The 20,504-nt window shown below is 42.6% G+C and overlaps 1 protein-coding gene across 2 annotated transcripts in view; it reads right to left on the minus strand.

Annotated features, from left to right (window-relative positions):
* LOC145417320 (putative protein FAM10A4) overlaps positions 1-20,504 on the minus strand; it is a 427,645-nt gene that overhangs the window by 255,665 nt on the left and 151,476 nt on the right. For both annotated transcript variants that reach the window (XM_080285999.1, XM_080285998.1), the window contains exon 3: positions 20,311-20,471. In XM_080285999.1, the coding sequence (XP_080142125.1) occupies positions 20,311-20,471 (161 nt within the window). The remainder of the gene's footprint in view (positions 1-20,310; positions 20,472-20,504) is intronic.

A 20,504-nucleotide genomic window follows, 5' to 3' on the forward strand; every position in this document is an offset into this window, starting at 1 on the left:
ATTTATAAATCAATGGACAGACAACAATAATGTACATGAAACATCTATTATCACACATGGGAATTGAACAAACCTACAGTAACAGCCACTTTATAATTAAACTAAAATAAAAATCATGGAATTTTAAAAAGGAAAAGAATTATGTCTATCTATCTATCTATCTATTGTCAGATGCCACAATCCCATAAGGGGTGGCCATTTGACTTTGAGTTATTTGTTTTATGGGGAGGGGAACTAATCCTCCACCAACCCACTTGTTGACAAGTAGGGAGCACGTATGATTTGGTTATATGGTTACCACCCAGCGTAGTAAATGGTTTCTTGGCTTACTGGAAACCATTTGACTTGTCACTCGATGTAAAGCCACCTGTAAAGGAAAGAAAAGCAATAAGAAGTGACAGGAAAGATGGGTGAAATATGAAGAGAGTATTATGATTACAGTATTATCTACTACAAATGGAATGAACTATTAATCAATATCCATCCTACAGACACCTAAATAAGACTCATTCACATTTATACAAGTCACTCACATGTGACACATCAACCCTATACAGGTGGGTTTCTTTCCTTAGCTGAAATGGGAAAAATGGCATTCCCCCGAAGTAGACCCTGTATTGGATCATATAGCCCCACTGGGTTACAAGAACATGCTACCACTCCCGGCAGGGCAGTCCCGGGCGAGGCTCGAACTCGCAAACCCCCGATTGCAAGCTTGATGCTCTACCACTGAGCCACCATGCCCCCTTTCCTTAGCTGAATACATTTTTTTTTTTTTTTTTTTAACACTGAAGAGGAAAACACACACACACACACACACACACACACACACACACACACACACACACACACACACACACACACACACACAAGATTGATCCCGAAGGAGACAAATGGGAAAAAGAAATTGAGGAAGTAAGGAGGGATAGGGCCTTATAAGAAATGGGAAACAAGATCAATGAGAGTCAAGTTGTCATCAGAAAGTGTAGTAAATCATATACTTAAAGTGACCTGGAAACTAAGAAAAGAGGCAAGGATGGAAAATATTATAATAAGAAAAGATATGAATAAAGAAGAAAGAGAAGTTTTAAAATAACGGAAGGAACAAGTAAAGGAAGAAAATGATAAGAGGACAGAGGAAGAATGTAAAACTTTTTTTTGGAGAGTGATGGATATGAAAGTAAGGAAGTGGTATGTGAGGAAAGAGAAGTGGAGGAAACTAAGGGGGACGGCTATGAAAGATCAGAAATTAAGGAAGTGGTACCGATGGAGAGAAGGAGAGAAGAGGGTATAAAAAACATCAAAAATAATTTGAAGGTGGTATATACTAATGTTGATGGTTTAATACCGGCGAGGCTTGAAATTAACAATTTCTTGAGGGAACATGAACCTGATGTTAGGTGCTTTGTAGAGACCAAGTTAACCCGCCACGTGCCGGCTATTTTTAGCCCTCTGGGTCACCCCAGTTCCAGCCATTTTTCAACTTTTTTTTTTTTTTTTTGGGGGTGGGGGGGTGGGGGGGGGGGGCTAAAATGATAGATTTTAATGAGTGGAAACAACGAATTTTGCCATTAAAATGCTCACCGAGGCTTGGAAATGAGTTTTATTGAGTCCTGCATATTCGTTTACAGGTATAGCGGCTCTCTCACGCTCACCACGTACATGAGAAAGCCGTTTTCTATGTAAGGTATATTCAGGTATTTATGCTGGGAAGCTATAGCAATGTTCAGTACACTTTTCTGATCACTTATTACTTCAGCATCTATCAAAATTTGCATGTCTTTCTCACTGTGAATGCATTATCTTACACTTACCTGAAGATAGGTACAACCTGACTTCATTATGTACAGTCCTGGCACTTACAAGAAGGTATTTACAACTTGACTTCACTATGTAGTCCTTACATTTACAAGAAAATATTAACAACTTGAATTTCATTAAATCAGGCTTTACTGATCTACCAGAAGACCCGCCGACATGTCGTAAAAATACCCCCGCTAATATCAATACACCAGTCCTGTATGAGACAGCCCTAGCATGTATTCAATATGGACGGTGGGTGTTAGCGCCGAAGTAGTGACATGTAGAGGTGTATGGTATGTAGGAGGACTGCTGGGCCTTGATAGCAGGCTGTGAAGCCTATGCCCAGAGTCGAACACATAAAAAAATAAAAATAAAAATAAAACTTACACAAAAATATTTACAAAATGCCTTCACTATGTACAGCACTGGGTAAGGCACACAGGCAGAGTGAGGTAGAGCAAGTGTGTGGGGGGGAACAAGTGAGTGTATGGCCTTGAAAGTCTGGGAGATGGTACAGGAACAGTTACCTTACATGTCTGCCAATTTTTACCCGCGAATCTTGAAAAATGAGGTTACAGTGATGTTTTTTATTTCAGACCATTTTAAAACGGCACTGGCACTGGCCGCGGCATCACGTCAGACCATTTTAAAACGGCACTGGCACACGGCAGGTTAAGAGACGATACTGATGTTCATATGGGAGATGGTAAATACAAACTGTGGAGAAGAGACAGAAAAGAAAAAACGGGACGAGGAGTGATGATAGCAGTGACGATTGATTGATTGATTGCAAATAATTAAAATCTGGTGGCGCAACTGCCAAGGTCATATGCCGCCGGACGACAAAGTAAAACACACAGCAAAATAAAAAGTGCATATTCAAATTAAAATTAATATCTGTTAGTAAGAATAAAACACTGATAATAATAAAGGAATAGTTTATAAAATATCAATTACTCATAAAAGTTGAAGGAGGCCCGCCTCCCGAAGAAAACCAAAAACATCACTAAAATCACTAGAGGCTTCACCAAGCATCGAGGACAAACAGTAGGCACCATCTGCTCCCTTATGCCTATGGAGGAATCTCTGACGTAGGTCCCGTCCCCCAGACTCGGACACTCGATCTGCAAGTGACGGACAGTAAGGGGAACAAGGCAGTCATCACAGTACGGTTGAGATTCACCATTCATCAAGAACCCATGTGTAAGCCGCGAATGCCCAATGTGAAGCCTAGCAAGAGCCACCTCCAATCGCCGAGACACAGAGGAAAGAACCCTTGGCACAACCACTCCCTGAAAGATTTCTTCTAGTTTATTGAGAGAAACAACATCCCAGTGTCTCTGCCAACAGTACGAATTGCGTACCGCAAGTAAGGTGTTACATCAGAAGCAGGGAGTGGGTAGTCGGTTGGGGGCTGTTGAAAAGATGCACCTTTAGCTAAAGTATCTGCCCTCTCATTGCCCACCACACCAACATGTGCGGGTACCCAACAAAAATCTACACGGCGGCCACGATGGCCAAGAAGAAAAAGCCACTCTAAAATTGATAAAACCAATGGATGGGATGCATTAAAAGACTCCAGTGCAGACAATACATTACGTGAGTCACTAAAAATCACAAAAAAAGGATTGTGGAGGAGTAAAAATAATTTTAACAGCATATAAAATTGCAGTCAATTCCGCTGTATACACTGAAGTAATGCCAGGAAGGCTACCGCCCCTGCTAAAGGAAGGGAAGACAACACCAAATCCAACTCCAGTATCAGTCTTAGACCCGTCAGTATCGACGGGGAGAGAACCCTCATGAATGGAGGCATGTTCTAAAAAGAGGGAGAGGGACACCTGAGAGAGAAGTGAGCCCATTTTTTCAATAATGGACCTACAGAATGTCACGCGTGGCAGCAGCCAAGAACCCACCCTTGGGATCCGATGTGGACAAATTCCCAGTCTTGGAACAGAGAGGGCTAGCATAACAGACCGGACACTGTAACCAAATGGCTTTGGGAAATTAGGACGGGTGTCAAAAACAGAAGATTGGGAATCCTGGGAGATGATGGCACAAGAAATTGAGTCTGGAATGCGGTGAAGACGATACCAATACCTCATCTCATCATCAGCAACTGGCATCACAAATCCAAGGGGAGTACACCAGCAGCCACCAATAAACTTGGAATCGGGGATGATCTGAATGCCCCGGTTGCCAGACGTACAACAACACGATGCACAGAATTTAACAACTGGAGGCGGGCATCTGTTGCAGAGGAGTAGAACTCACACCCATATTCAAATTTAGGAAGAATAAGAGACCTATGCAAGAGGAGGAGGGTCTGACGGTCAGCACCCCAAGAGGTATGAGCTAAAACCCTCAAAAGACTCAAAGCTTTAAGACAAGCCACCTTAACAGAAAGAATATGAGGAACACAGGTTAGTCGTTTATCAAGCAAAAGACCCAGAAACTGCGTCTCTTCCACACAGGATATTCTCCTACCATAGAGATACAAGTCAGGGTCAGGGTGAACCCCTCGATGATGACAAAAATGCATAGCCACTGTCTTTGTTGAAGAAAAATGGAAACCGCGAGTTTCCGCCCAGTCAGAAATTCTATTGAGAGCCAGCTGCAACTTCCTCTCTATCAGAGACATTCTAGACGAGGTAAAGGAAATCGAGAGGTCATCGACATATAGTGATCCTCGTACACAATCAGGAAGTACACTAGTGACAATGTTAATGGCTACAGCAAACAGAGTAACACTAAGGATACTCTCCTGTGGTATTCCATCTTCTAGTGGTCGGGCATTAGAAAGCACTCCTCCCACTCGCACCCTTAAAATTCGGTTAGATAAAAACTGTTGAATAAAAATAGGCAAGCGTCCACGAAGACCAAACTCAAGAAGAGAAAGTAAAATACCATGACGCCAGGCGGTGTCATATGCCTTCTCCAGATCAAAGAAGACCATGACCTGGTGTTGGTTAGTGGAGAAAGCCTCAGTGACAGAAGATTCCAAGGACAGCAGTGCATCAGAGGTAGATCGCATTTTTCGAAAACCATACTGGGCAGGGGATAAGAAGTCCCATCCATCCATTGCCAGACGCCATGTATCCCAAACGGGGTGGTCAAGGGCTTAGAGTTAATTGTTTTACAGGGAGGGGCACTAATCCTCCACACAAGCCTAACATTGACCATCTTTTCCAAAACTTTACATATACAAGACGTCAAAGAAATAGGCCGATAATTTGTCACCTGTAGGTGGTCCTTACCTGGTTTGGGGATGGGGATAACTACAGCAACACCCCAACAAGCCAGAAACTCCCCAGAACACCAGGTCTTATTAAACAGTGACAGCAAAAACAACAGGGATTCATCAGACAGGTGGCGTAAAAAGGCATAAGGAATATCATCATAACCAGGAGAGGAATCAGGGCACTGTGACAGAGCCACCTGGAGTTCAGAAACTGAAAATGGAACATTGTAAGGCTCTCCTCCTGGAGAGGCAAAACTGAGACCACAAGACTCTAGGCACCGACGGTGGCAAGCCGAAGGTATATCTGCATCCTTCTTTGACACACTGGCAAAATGATCAGCTAGCAACTCTGCAACAGCAGAAGGATCAGCCACAGTTCCACCTGCTGCAGTTAAAACAGGAGGGGAGGGAACAGTAAATTTTCCTGAAATTTTCCTTACCCGGTTCCACACCCGGCAGATGGAAGTCCTCGAACTGATGGAGGAAACATAACACTTCCAGGATGAACGCCTGGCCTCCTTTAAAACCCGCCTCATATGAGCTCGTGCCCTCTGATACGCCACCAAATACTGAGGGTCCCCACAGTGACGACGAAGTCGAGAGAAGGCGACTCGTTTGGCTCTCACTGCGGAACTGCACTCAGAGTTCCACCAAGGAACCGGATGTTTTGGAAACTGACCCTTCGTTTTTGGAATACATAACAGGGCTGCTGAGTGCAACACGGTGTTGAAATATGACACAGCCTCAGTAAGACAGCCAAACCCGTTGACAGAAAGGGAAATGGAACTTAATTCCCTGAAACGTGGCCAGTCAGCCTTATCCAGAAGCCAGCGAGGAAGACGTGGCTGAGGTCCACCAACACTAGCAGTTAAAAGTAATGGAAAATGGTCACTGCCATAAAGGTCTGGCAACACATCCCAAGTAAAATCTAAAACAGGATCAGCTGAGCATAAAGACAAATCAATGGTAGTAAAAGTTCCAGTCTGACTATGGAAATAAGTCATTTTATTGGTATTGAAAATGCCTAACTCCTCATCTTCCACTAAAGAGGCCAGCATTACACCCCGAGGGTTGGCCTCACTGTTTCCCCATAGCAGATGGTGACCATTCATATCTCCTAGTAACAGAAAGGGAGAAGGAGGGCCATGAATACAGCATTCCAGATCCGCCCTTTCAACAGTAGCACTAGGAGGAAGATAAAGACTGCAAACTGTATACTGTTGACGTACAAACATCCGGACAGCGACAGCCTGCAGGGAAGTGGAGATGTCCAGATGACTGTATGGAATATCCTTGCGAAGGAAGAGAGCAGCACCTCCATGATGACCTTGACCTGGCACAGATCAGAATAAAAGGCATGGTAGCCAGAAGGACCGGAGGGAACAGTATCACCTACCATGGTCTCCTGGATGCACATGCACAAAGGAGTAAATTGAGAAACATGATGACAGTTCCTCATAGTTGGCACGTAAACCCTGACAATTCCACTGGATGATGGAACCCATGATGGAGGAATGATGATTAAGTGCAGGATTGTACACCTGACAAGCGAGCGGGTTTGGATTGATGCATATGAAGACCCTTCACAGAAGCCTGCCCAGCACCAGTAACCCACACCCTCTGTCTGACATCCGAAGGCAAACGTGGAGATGAGGAAGTAAGTTTTGCAACACTCTTTCTTGGAGTGGGCATACCAGGTTGTCTGGAAGGCGGCTTGGGGGTCGCCTTTAGAGATGTAGGACGGGCAGTGCTCTCATCAGAAGCCCCTGAAGTGTAAGTTGAGTCAACAGGACTCGAGTCATTTGAAGAGGCCATCCTATGCTTCAGATCTGAAGCACCAATGGGCTGTCCAACATCCCCATGTGGGGACTGGACCAGAGCCGAACCATCAGCTTCAGCTGTCACCTGGCTAGATTCCTCAGCCTGCTGGACAGAGGGAACAGGAGAGGTGTCAACAGATGGGTCAACAACAGACACCTTAGGTGGCCAGTCTTCATATTCAGAGGACTCTGATGAACAACGGTGACGTTTTCCAGGTGCAGATGGAGCCTTGGGTATACTGGCTACGATGGGAGAAGGATTCTGGTAAACGTGGACATCTGTCATCACCACAGAAGTGTGCAAATCATTGGCCACCGAAGTGGGGGGGGAAACAGTCGGAGTAGTGGTCGGGCAAACATCATTCTCACCAACAGCACTAACCATGGGGATAGCATTTTGCATTCACAAGTTGAAGGAGTGGGTACTGGAGTGCGTCGAGGTTGTCTCTGAGATACAGGGCGATGCATTGGTGTTCTAGAAAGGACAGACGCATAAGTTACCCCTGGCTGAAAGAAGAGTGTCTGGGCTCTTCTCTTTGCATCAGGAAACGAAACCCTCTCACGTGTACGAATGGATAAGATCTCCTTTTCAAGGCAGTATCTTAGACAGTTTTTCGAAGTGACAGCATGGGGACCTCCACAGTGATAATATTTAATGGGTCCTGGACAGTCGCCGGTATGGCCTGATTCACCACAAGAGACACAGACACCAGGAAGTCCAGCCTGTATGTTCGTTTTCGTTTTTTAAAGGCTCCAACATGCTTGCATGTGTCGGCCTTGGTCACCTAGTGGCGGCTCTCCATGCTGCACGATCCATTGCAGCCTCCCTGTTCAGTCCCTTAACCCTGAGGTCACACGTAATGACCTCGTTCTGTGTCTCTCTCGGTCTACCCCTCATAACCCCACCCCCAATATTAACACTTCTCACCTTCCTCATCCCCCATCCTCTCCACATGTCCAAACTATCTCAATCTACCTCTCCTCATCACAACACCAATACACTCCAGTCCCATCCTACCTCTCAACTCTTCCATCGTAAACCCAGCCCCTCCAGGCCTTGGATGCAGGGACGTACTGCACATCCACCTAATCACACACCGCTCGCTGGTGCAGTGGTAACGTTCCCGCTTGCCAACTGGTGGACGGGAGTTCGCGCCTCGCTCAGGTTGCGAAAAGTTTCACTGACGAAGTGGGTGGTTACTGTCCCCCTCGAGCAAGGGGACGGGTGTGTGCGTGTGTGAGGGTCACAGCCTTGCCCTTAGATCGGACTATATGAGCTCTCAGCTCCCTTCCGGGAGGGTAAAAGCTGATCATCACGACCATCAAGTGATCCTGACCGACCCGGTGAATTACTGTCATTTCTGTACGTCTGAGCCGGCGAATATCTTCCTCCTTCACTATGAGGCTATATTCTTAATCATCATCATAATCATGACCATCATCCCAACCCTAACTCCCTCCTATGATGGGGTATGGTGGATCCAGGAGCTACAAAAGAAAGTATCGGTGTGCTACAACATACCAAAGTGTTGAAACAACGTGATCAATGAAATGGGCCTTATATTCATTCACATATCATTCAGGCCAGTGAAATCCTAACTCCACCTCATATCACTTCAAATATACCTAAATTTTATGATAGTTCTGTGGGTGACAGGCATCACGACCGCATTTACCCCATCTTTATAACAACTGCATTTACCCCATCTTTATAACAACTGCATTTACCCCATCTTTATAACAACTGCATTTACCCCATCTTTATAACAACTGCATTTACCCCATCTTTATAACAACTGCATTTATTCCATCTTTATAACAACTGCATTTACCCCATCTTTATAACAACTGCATTTACCCCATCTTTATAACAACTGCATTTACCCCATCTTTATAACAACTGCATTTACCCCATCTTTATAACAACTGCATTTATTCCATCTTTATAACAACTGCATTTACCCCATCTTTATAACAACTGCATTTACCCCATCTTTATAACAACTGCATTTACCCCATCTTTATAACAACTGCATTTACCCCATCTTTATAACAACTGCATTTACCCCATCTTTATAACAACTGCATTTATCCCATCTTTATAACAACTGCATTTACCCCATCTTTATAACAACTGCATTTACCCCATCTTTATAACAACTGCATTTACCCCATCTTTATAACAACTGCATTTACCCCATCTTTATAACAACTGCATTTACCCCATCTTTATAACAACTGCATTTACCCCATCTTTATAACAACTGCATTTACCCCATCTTTATAACAACTGCATTTATTCCATCTTTATAACAACTGCATTTACCCCATCTTTATAACAACTGCATTTACCCCATCTTTATAACAACTGCATTTACCCCATCTTTATTACAACTACATTTACCCCACCTTTATTACAACTACATTTACCCCACCTTTATTACAACTGCATTTACCCCATCTTTATTACAACTACATTTACCCCATCTTTATTACAACTACATTTACCCCATCTTGATTACAACTACATTTACCCCATCTTTATTACAACTACATTTACCCCATCTTGATTACAACTACATTTACCCCATCTTGATTACAACTACATTTACCCCATCTTTATTACAACTACATTTACCCTATCTTCATTAACCCCTTAACCGTGGGGAGTCACTTGCGTGATGCTCAGGAGCAAGGGATCGTACAGCGGGGCATCACTTTTGTGATTCAGTATTATTTTGAATTCGTCCGGGTTTTCAAGTGGTGGCTTGTATCATCTATCAGTACTACCAGTGTCCAGCTATACTTAGTTCTGCTAAAGTCATCTGTACTCCCAGCCACTGTTGACAATTTAGCCATTTTTCCCCTGTCCTTGACTCCCCTCCTTACCTTCTCTCCTTTACCCTCTCCTCCCGCCTGCCCAGCTGCGCTGCGCTATGCAAATCCTGGACAGATTTCTCAACTCATTTTATCCATTGAAATGTGCCCTATGCCCTATTCTTATACAAAATAATATATAAAAGAAAGGAAAAAGGTAACTGATACTGCCATACATCTGGAATGGGCTAATTATCACCTGGCAACACCCCACACACACTCGTTCGCTAATTATCCCTGTTTATTTCCCCTTGAAATATGCCATATGACCTATTCTCGTAATAAAAATATATATAAGAAAGGAAGAGAGAAGCCTAAGTGATATTTACATATATCTGGAACTAACCAATTTATTATGTGTTGTCTAGATTTCCTGCCAATCATTTCATAGCATATAAATTAGCAGCTGTCACCACGCTGACACTGTCAACCCTTCCCTGCCCATACTACGCCACATCATTCAGTTTACTGTTGTCTTTCGAGGTGAAACCACGTCGGATACGCACCTGTCCAATTCCGCCACTTCCTAGCCCACTGCAAAGGGCCCTGTGGCCTCTACCCCTACTAAACCTCATGTGGGAAGGGGTCAAGGGCTAAATGACTCTGCTGTGGAACATGAACTGGCTAATTTATCAATGATAATGATGGAAAGTGACTACGATCTTTCTGGTAACTCTAGAACAGTGCAAGTGGAAATGTAAATAATGTATAAATTGTACGAGAAAGCAATGAATATAAATATAATTGAACAGTGGAAAATAGTTTTATAGGTTACTGCACGTGACAGTGCATAACAGCGTAAATAAAATAGAAATGTACGTTACTGCATGTGACAGTGCATAACATAGCGTAAATAAAATAGAAATGTACGTTACTGCATGTGACAGTGCATAACATAGCGTAAATAAAATAGGAATGTAAATAATGTAAATAAAACAGAGAATGTAAGTAGAAATGTAAATAATTAGTAATATAAGAATACCAGTATAAATACCTGGAGTAATGAAAGTGAAAGTGAAAGCTTCACTCTAGCGTGTATAAATACTTGGAGTAATGAAAGAGAAAGTGAGAGCTTCGCACACTATGCTAGTTTACTGAACGAGAAAGTGAATGCCTGGAATGAAAATAAACTACTAGTACTGAAAAAAACTTATGGATAAATATTGTATATATAAGTAAGTGTAATAAAGTACAAGGAATATGAAGTGCGAGTGTGTTTATAAATAATAAATGACAGCTCCGCCTCAGAATACCATCGGGGAACGAGCGCGGGTGGAAAGCTCCTATGCGCTCGTATTTTACATTGCTTTCATGGTGTTTTTTTGGAATATGGATTCCAAACTAGTTGAAATTCATAAAACAGTGTTTGTAGTTATAATATCAGGCAGAGGTACCCATATTACGGGGTATCGGGAAGTGTAAAGTGGAGACTTCGTTACTCAACTTCAGAAGTTTCTACAAGTCCTACAGTAATCGATGAAAGCTCAAAAAAGCCCAGGAGAAAGCTGAAGATATGTGCCATATGCTTATGTAATTATAATATTCTAGGACTAATAACTGATATTTGGCAAATATTTTTAAAAAGTCAGTTGGAGCACGATTATCCCCGCGGAACAGGCACGGCGCACTCCCAACATCCCCGCGGTTAAGGGGTTAAGTCTCCAATTCTGACCACACAGTACTTTGAAAAAAAAAGAAAAAAAAAAAAAATGGTGTACTTATGGATATCAGACCAAAATTAGCAAACTTGTTTCAGTAAAAACAGTGTTAAATGAACACAATAAGTTGTGACTAACTTTACGTATCACTGTCATCATTGTCATACATAGCCAGTGACAGTCCTCTGTAAGACAGAGAAATGACTTCCAAGTTTTTTGCAAATCTATCTCACTCCAAAATAATCACAAATTTCATTATGACATCTTGTTTTCTGCCTATCATTTGTTCAGTCCATCTCTGGCACACCAGTGTTAGCTTACGCATCCCTTTACTAGCATCATCATCATTATCTAACTCCATTATCCTCTATTTAAAAAGACGTAGGGGGGATATCATCACTGGTCATCCAGTCCTCTTTTGTTCAATCAGGAGAATAGGAGTTTGAGGTTAGCCTATGTAATTCCAATACAGGTATCTAAGGCAAGGATGACCAGTCTCATTTGCCCCAACGTGGAATTACTGGAGCAATAAACCTCAACTAAACTTGAAACTCTTATAGGCTCTGACAAGCTGGTATGCCTTAAACTACTAGACCACCAGGTGTCACATGGTTATATGGCTACCATCCAATGTCATAAATGGTTTCCTGGGTTAAAGGAATCCATTTGGCTTCTTCAGGATGATGAAGGATGTCCCACTTACCACACAGTGAAGATCTAAAGTAGAAAACACAAATACAATGGATATCAACATAATACCCTATGAAAAGGGTCATACTGTAAAATCATTCATTCATTACTCAAGCCCTTGAAAACCTTGACACCATTCCCCAGAAGATACTGTCCATATTTTATGTTCTACAAGACAATGAGAAAGCAAAAAGATTATACAGTCTCCACCACTTGGGTACATTTGTCATCAGATGAGCCAATGATAACAATGAAGTTTTGCAACAGTATGACTGTTTTGTTATAGCTGTTATGGCCCCACGCTCATCTCGATGTGAACCAGGCAGGATGCAGGGAACCAACAACTTCAGTCAGACATTCCCAGAGATCTTTTAATGTGATTATATAATGAATGATTGTCTGTGCTGGATAGCAAGATGCATGAGGAATTTGTGTTTTTAATATGAGCAACTACATTTCAAAGGGGGCACAATGAATTATGCATAAGCTGTGCAGTCACATATGATGTGCTAATTTCATCTCTAATACCCATCATGTTGTAAGTTTTTCATCATCATCATCTGGACCTCCTTTTCCACTCTAGGCCTGAGTGACGAGTAGCAATGTCTAGACATCCCAAGTTTGCCTAATTCAATGGGCTACCCTTCCATTCACTCATCATTCAAGCCCCCGCAATCCTGGCTCTATAGAAATAATTAATTTTGTCCCATCCTTCAGCCTACAACATCACCCCCTATATCTCCCTTCCACCTAATGCAAAGAGGAAGGAACCAATGGCAGTTACCAAATGTTATCAAACAACAATGTTAAATGCTAGAATGCCCATTCTATGCATACAGCCAGACAGAATGAAAATGTTTCCCTAGCCATATGTCTTTCTACAAGTGGACTTGCCTAACAGCCTCCCCTTCCTTGCCTCAATACTCATATCCAACTAATGCTCTCTGGTTAGTTCACACCACAACTACAATGCAACACCAGAATTTTAATGCCTACATAAGATTAAAAAAACAAGAAAAACAAATGAATGTGATTCACAGCTAGGACGAGTTGACCAGTCAATGGCTGCACAGTGCAGTGGGGAAGAGAAAGTCGTATTGTACTCATCAAGGTAGTCGTTCCTTAGGCAGTCTCGCCAAACAGCCCCGACTCATCAGGGTTGTATCTGCTGGGTTTTATTGTTGAATTTCTCAGTGTCATACAGGTATGTGTAACCACTTTTTCTTGAGTTCTGTCTGTCATGAGATGAGATCTATACATGGTCTGTTGTATGAGACTACATTAATGTACTGTATCTGATGGTTTCCAAGAAACACTACTTGCCTAAAAAATACCTTTAAATATCCCCATGTGTCTTCAAGAGCAGAGGTTGGCTCTGCTTGATTCAAAACAGACTCATCCAAACAGTTATCTCAATGCCTAGCAATGACATGCATTTTTCTCAAGAAATGATTTTAAGCAATACACTGGTGATATAATGTGAAAATAACATGCACTTAAGTATTTTTGCAAAAGATTTTAGAAGACATATCATACCTCACTAACAACTGCAGTTTGTGTACAAACAGCCAGAGTTGTTATGCTACAGCTGAGTACATTCATAGAAATGGGAAAACTGGAAAACAAAGTGTAAGAGATCTGTTCAACCAACTGGATTAAAATCCACACTGCCCCTCAGGACCCAAAATTTGCAGAAATGAGGAAATTGCTCAGACTTATGGTTGGAGAAATCCCAATGAAGAGGGCCTAATTTAAATGTACTGTGCTGGTAAAATACACGTTTTGCACTGGACATTATTTGCAGAGAACTGATTATGTTCTGACCTAGACATGCTATTAGTTGGACAGTACTGAAGAAGTCTAATGTTGAAGAAGCAGCAGGAGATTCAAGAGATTTTATATTTCATGCAAAGGAAGGCCGTGAATGAGGCTTCATAATTTTGTATGGCTTCTACTTCTGATGTTAGGTCATGTACTTGAGTTTGGAAAATTTCCAATTCGTAATTGACAGGCTCACTCACTCTGATAATTAAAGTAAAATTATGGGTTCAATTCATGTAAATTAACTCTTCACACAAAATTAGAGCGACTGGTTGACTTTGTTTTATGCAGGTTTACTGCACAAACATAACATGGCTGTGGTAGGCCAATATAAGCAAGTCCCAAAGTGACTGTATTCCACTTTATTACAACCTGTAGACCTATCTGTAAAAGGAGAAATAAAGGATTTATCTATCTATCTATCTATATACCTAGGCTGCTTCCCCCATGGAAAGGGAGGATTTATAGTTTCAAAAATAAAAAAGTCGACATGTCAGCCATCTTGGAGTATTTCAACATTTTGAAAAGACAGGTACCAACCTTCTATATGGCCCTACAATCATACAAAATATGAGAAAATTCCAACAAATCGTTTCTGAGATACAGCATGGAACGGACTAACAGATGTACGGAAGAACAGACATGACCTAACCAATGATTCCACTTTGTGAGAAACAATGTGGAATAACTCCAATATCAAACAAAGATTTCTGTGGTAATTTTTTTTTCCAAAATTCAGGTGTGTCCTTCACAATGTGGTCACTAAATATGGTATCTTTTGTGATGACACTGAAGCAAGGAAAGAAAGGGTGATGACTCAAAATATGGCTAGGTTATCTTATGTCCCCTTAACCCCTAGGATATGCAATTCAATCGACCGAACTTCCCTGAAAACCTGTCTATGGAGCTGATTTTTCGACTCCTACAGAAGTAAAAAGTTTTATCCCCAAGGTTTAGAGCTTGAATTTACACACCTTATGCTGCAAACCTGAGCATTTTAGACCAACTGGTTCATGAGCTATAGCTCGTCAAAGTTGAAAAAAGTTACCCTTCCAAGCAGGGTGACTCCTGTTTTCTGCGCATCCCCACCCCATTCCTCCTACATTCCTCCCCTCCTATGACCTTCCTCACCCACTCCCATCATCCACCCTCTCTTCCTCCCCTCCCTTCCTCCTACCCCCCAACTCCCCACTCCCCCTACCCCCAGCCTTCAGAATTTTCCAGATCATTTTTTTTTTCCTCAAACAATAATTATCTCAGTGTTCCTCACTCATTCCCAACACCCTTCCCCCCCAACACTTCTCCCCTCCCCACCTTCCCTCTCCCTATCCCCTTCCCTCAAAGGTGTGTGGCTGTCCAAATAAAAAAAAATAAAAAAAAGAGCAAAAGCATGCAAAATCTTTTTCTTGCTGTTACTCACACACTCCAGCACCCTCTCCCCTTCCCCCCCCCTCCCCTCCCCTCAGAGCTGTCAAATCAAGTAGCTAAGCGAATTTGAAGGGGAAAAAAAGCTAGAGGTACCCATCCTTATCCCCTAACCCCCTTCAAAAATTTTCCAGCTCATTTTTTTGAAACAACAGCATGCAAAATAATTCCATGTTGGTGTTCCTCACTCACTCCCAACACCCTTCCCCCCCAACATTTCTCCCCTCCCCACCTTCACTCTCCCCATCCCCTTCCCTCACTGTTGTGTAGATGTCAAAATATAAAACATACATGAAAAAACATACATTCTATGTAAGCTACACGAACAATAATCTGGTATTGAATGAAAATGCAACATGAATAGTAATAATGACAAATCATACTCTAGGCAGGGGGGGGGGGGAAGTAAGCGGATGGCATACTACAGGGAGTGGGGGATAAGGGTGGGGTGGGGAGAGGCCTGAAGGGTTGGTACGTGCGTATAGAGGTGGGAGACAGACACCACAAGACAAAGAGGAAAGGCAGAATACAGGGATGTGGAGGGTGGGTAGCAGGGATATAACCCTCCTCAGGGAGGCTGGGAGGGGGGGAACCATGGTGGCATGATGGAAGATGATGGGGGAGGGGGAGGGAGGGAGCAGGAGGTGGTCAGAGGCGAGGGAGGGGGAGAGGGAACAAAGGTATTGGGGTAGAGAAAGGTGGCGAGAGGGCGGTGGGGGAATCATCCCCCCCCACCATGGGTAGAGGCCCGGATCCTCCTCCCTCCCTACTCAGGACTTAGTTCTCATTAGTTTGCATCAATATACATCATAATCGGGCCAAAGCCTAGTGACTGCAGTTGTTTACAAAGACTCCTCTATCAATCCTATTCGGCATCAAGCCAAATTCTAGAAAAGGATCGATCGATCCTGTTAGTACTTTAGGGGTTAAAAAAGACAAATTCTAGGAGATGATTGTATGGTACAACTCCCACATTTGTATAATTATAGATAGGGGAAGCTGGGACACTTAACCCTACCAAAAACCCTGATCCCAGTGAGCACTGTGCCTTGAGAGTAAATGTAGAAAAGAGTAAAGTGATGGTTATTGACAGAGGTGACTCCCATTGTGATGTTACAGTGAATAGAGAGAGACCGAAACTGGTGAAAGTTCAAATACCTTGGTACAGTGATAGAAAAAAAAGGAAACTGTGCAAAAGAAATGGAAAGTAAGGTGACACATGGAAAGAAAGCAGCTGGTGCAATGAAGGCCTCGATAAGAAACAGAGGCCTGAGTGTTGCAGTTGCAGGAAGCTTGCATGAAGGAGTGTTAGTGCCAACTTTAACATATGGATGTGAGACTATGGTGTGGCTTGAACATGAAAAGTCAAGAGTGAGAACAGTGGAGATGGGACAGCTGATAAATGTATGTGGAGTACAGAGAGTGCACAGGATATGAATAATGTGATTCATGAAAGATGTGGAGTAAGGAAGTCTGTGGACACCGGAATCAAAGAGACTGTACTGAGATGGTCTGGTCATGTGGAGAATGGATAATAATTGAGTGGTGAAAAAGGTATATCTGAGCAAATTTGAAGGAGGGAGGAGACGAGGTAGGCCAAGGAGAAGGTGGAGGGATATGGTGGATGGGTGTGTGGGAGAAAGAGGCTTGGAAGTCGATGAGGCTAGGGACCTGACAAGAGATCAAGCCGGCTGGAGGAATATTGTCAGAAGTGCATAATCAGGGATTTGGCACCCCTTTTTAATGTGACAGCATCTGGACTGACTCTATCAGATATGTTTAAGTGAAGCTACAGAACATGGTGAATGTTTTTAAGCATATCAGACAGAGCCAGGATTCTGAGGACTTTAATGGTGAGTAAATGGAAGCATGGCCCATTGGACTGGGCATATTTGGGCTGTCTGGATAGTACTCACCCTGCCCTAACGTGGGAAAGGAGGTCCGGATGATGATGATGATAATACAGTAAACCCTCTCTAATTCTATCTATCTATCTATCTATCTATAGCCCGACGCCCTAATCCCGCAAAGGGTGGCCGCAGACAAAATGCCTCCAAGTCACTCTGTCACCCACCATTTGACTCCCCTCCCCCCAACTCACCCCCCCCCTCCCTCATATACCTCTCAACTCCATCCCTCCACCTCATCCTCGGTCTACCCCTCCCTCTCCCTCCCTCCACCTCACCTACATACACCCTCTTAGTCAGTCTTTCATTCTCTAATTCGAACCCGAATAAATCGGATATTGATTAATTCGGACCTTTTTGACCGCCAGACAAAAAATTTTCATTCGGATAGAAATACGAATTAAGCAAGACAAATCCGAACAAGGGTTTCAGTCGGGGAATTCCTGCCAAACAATGTCTCCTTTCCACACTCACTGCTCAGTTCAACCCAAGTCTTTCTTCATAACAGATGTGCTCTGTGTGGTCTCCATCCTAAAATGTCACATATATTTACATATAAAATAGGGGGTTAGCTTCTAGGAGCCCCATATTCTTCATTAAAAATATATTTAAAGGTAGGTTATTATAAAAATGTCTGCTATAAGACACCCAAGACAGTGTGTTTACATATGATGTCGCCGACTGGACACATCAGTGCATTCTAACCTAATCAAACCAACTAGTTTTGCCCCCTGCTACTCCCCATAAAAATTTTAACCACCAAGGATTGCCACTAAGCCTCTTGAAAGTCCTCATTATCAATCAAGAAAAAATTTCTGACCTAACCATGTCAATGGCTGCCCAGCTTCACACATATTTCGCCAGGAAGCACTTTCAGCATCCTCATTAAAAAAAAAAAAAAAAAAAAAAAAAAAAAAGCAGCATGAAACTATTACTGAAAGTCGTTAATCATTAACAATAAAGGAAAAAAAAATATATACTGAAGTCGTCAGCATGGAGTACTGTAATTGTGTACATCTCACTTCTCAGACACACGAATATAGTTCATTCATCATTCATTCATTGCCAGACGCCATGTATCCCAAACAGGGTGGCCAACAGCTTAGAGTTATTGTTTTACAGGGAAGGGCACTAATCCTCCACCAACCCCACTTGAAGAATATAGTAATTTTGAATAATACACAAGTCAGCCAAGCAGTATAATTTGTATGACCGTATAATTCACAAGAACTGAACTCATAATTATCTTACCCAACCATTTACATCAAGACGTGGTGCCTTCACATACCAGAAGAGCCAAATTTTCTCAACCAAAGACCGTCAGTTGATAACAAAGGTCAGGCACAATGCCTTTTTTCTTCTCCTACTTCACACTCGTTGCACTAAAGGCAAAAACATGAATCATACTGCTCCTTCATCATTAGCTTTGTTTTTTTTTCCGACAAAGAAACTATCCACATCATAAATCCATCCGACTCATTTTATCTATCAGATCATTTGCATTTAAACTACATCACACATCACTTCATCCAATAATTTTACATTTTCCTTTGGAATAAATGTTTTTCTTGTCTTTACAGCACTTTCAGAGTGCTTAGGCCTAACTAAAGTTAGTTTAGAACCACGTGCTCAGAGTTCTGAGAGGAAATAAGGAGCATGGAAATAAGAAATAAACGCTTCTCATCACAGCACAGGCAGGAAGTGGCAGGTGGTACCAGGTATGGGACATGGGTACAGTACTGTACTGTACTGTTCAATGTTTTGTGAAAAACCCATGTTTTAGTGAGCATGGGTCTCCTTTGGGGACAGGGGCAGGCATGTGCTCTGATAATTCGAATTTTCGGATATTTCGATACGGGGTTCCCCCCAATTAATTCGAATTAGAGAGGGTTTACTGTAATGATGAATGTCTGGTGGATGTTCATGAAAGATGCTGCTTGGCAGGAGGCTTTGGATGGCTGTGCTGGCTGTTTTTATGTATAAGTTTGTAATGTGCATTGTTGGGTGGAGGAGGGGGGGATGTTGTTGAGGCATTCTGCCCCCCCCCCCCCCCCCCAGAAGAACAAAAAGTTACAAGGGTGAGATGGATCATGCACTGAACTGATGTGCAGTGTTCTAGTTGTGTTCATTTGGTCTTTGACTGGCAGTACATTTGTTCCTCGGTGAAAGTGATTTATATTGTACATTCTTCAAGTTTTCTTCATTATTTTTCTCTTTAGCTTTTCCATGTTTGAGGTTGTAATGATGTGGGCCCAGTTTGGGCTTGCATCATTTACTATTGTTGAGACAAACTGCTTATGCTGTAGAATGTTTTCAGTTATTTCTTCTGCTGTCCAAAAATACTGCATATGAGTGGTCTCTTGGCACTGAGTTTGCAAGATGCTTTTTGCACTGATGTTGCTTGTGTGATCAAAGAAAAAAAAAACATGAATGTATCCAAAGTAAGTCCAAGATTTTAGTGGTGGTCTCTTTAGAAAAATGATTAAAGATGGAGTTCTGAAAGAGGGCTTGAGGTCCGTGTCTGTCTGGAGTGATGAATGTCATAGATGATGATGTTGATGGTGCAGTCATTCTGATCTGTGTAAGCCAGCAATCTAGTATTCGTTTGTTTTGTTGGAGTTGGACTGTTGCTTGTTGTGCTCTGGTGTTGTGAAGCTATTGTTAGGTCACCAACATTGAACGGTACTATTAAAGGTGGGGAGTTGGTACGTGGTGGAGAAAAAGGTTGATGAGTAAAGGTGAGTGAAGTAAGTCTTGTGAAACAGAAAGGGTATTCCAAATATTAGTCTTTGCTTTGCTTGAGTATTTGGGCTTGTCTGTCAGAGAATTTGGCTAGATGCTAATACAAAACTGGCCGCTACTGTCAGGGCCCGGACACACTTGCCCCCAAACATGTGATCGCCAAGACGAAACGAAGCACCAGGTTAGAGCTGCTTCAATATTCAAGTCTGAACGTTGGGCAGACCCCTGAGCCTCATTTCCTCTTGACGATCACATGTTCAGGGGCAAGTGTGTCCGGGCCCTTACCCTCTGCCGTGGAACCCATTTAAAATACTGCTTTAACTCACCAATTACTCCCTCGTTGTCCAGTTCCACCTCACTCTCTTCCTCTTCTGGTTCAGGTTCTGGTGATGCCTCCCTCATAGGCTCATCCCTTGGGGGTGGATGTGTGGTCGAGGGGTTGGAGTCATCCTCAGGAATGGTAGCCCCAAGGGTATGCAAATAGTCTCTGAGGGGAAGTGGGAGACTTTTTACTTTTTCT

Source organism: Coenobita brevimanus, chromosome 110, assembly GCF_032717465.1.
Source record: "Coenobita brevimanus isolate Jiangsu-jjx chromosome 110, ASM3271746v2, whole genome shotgun sequence".
NCBI classification, from domain to species: Eukaryota; Metazoa; Arthropoda; class Malacostraca; order Decapoda; family Coenobitidae; genus Coenobita; species Coenobita brevimanus.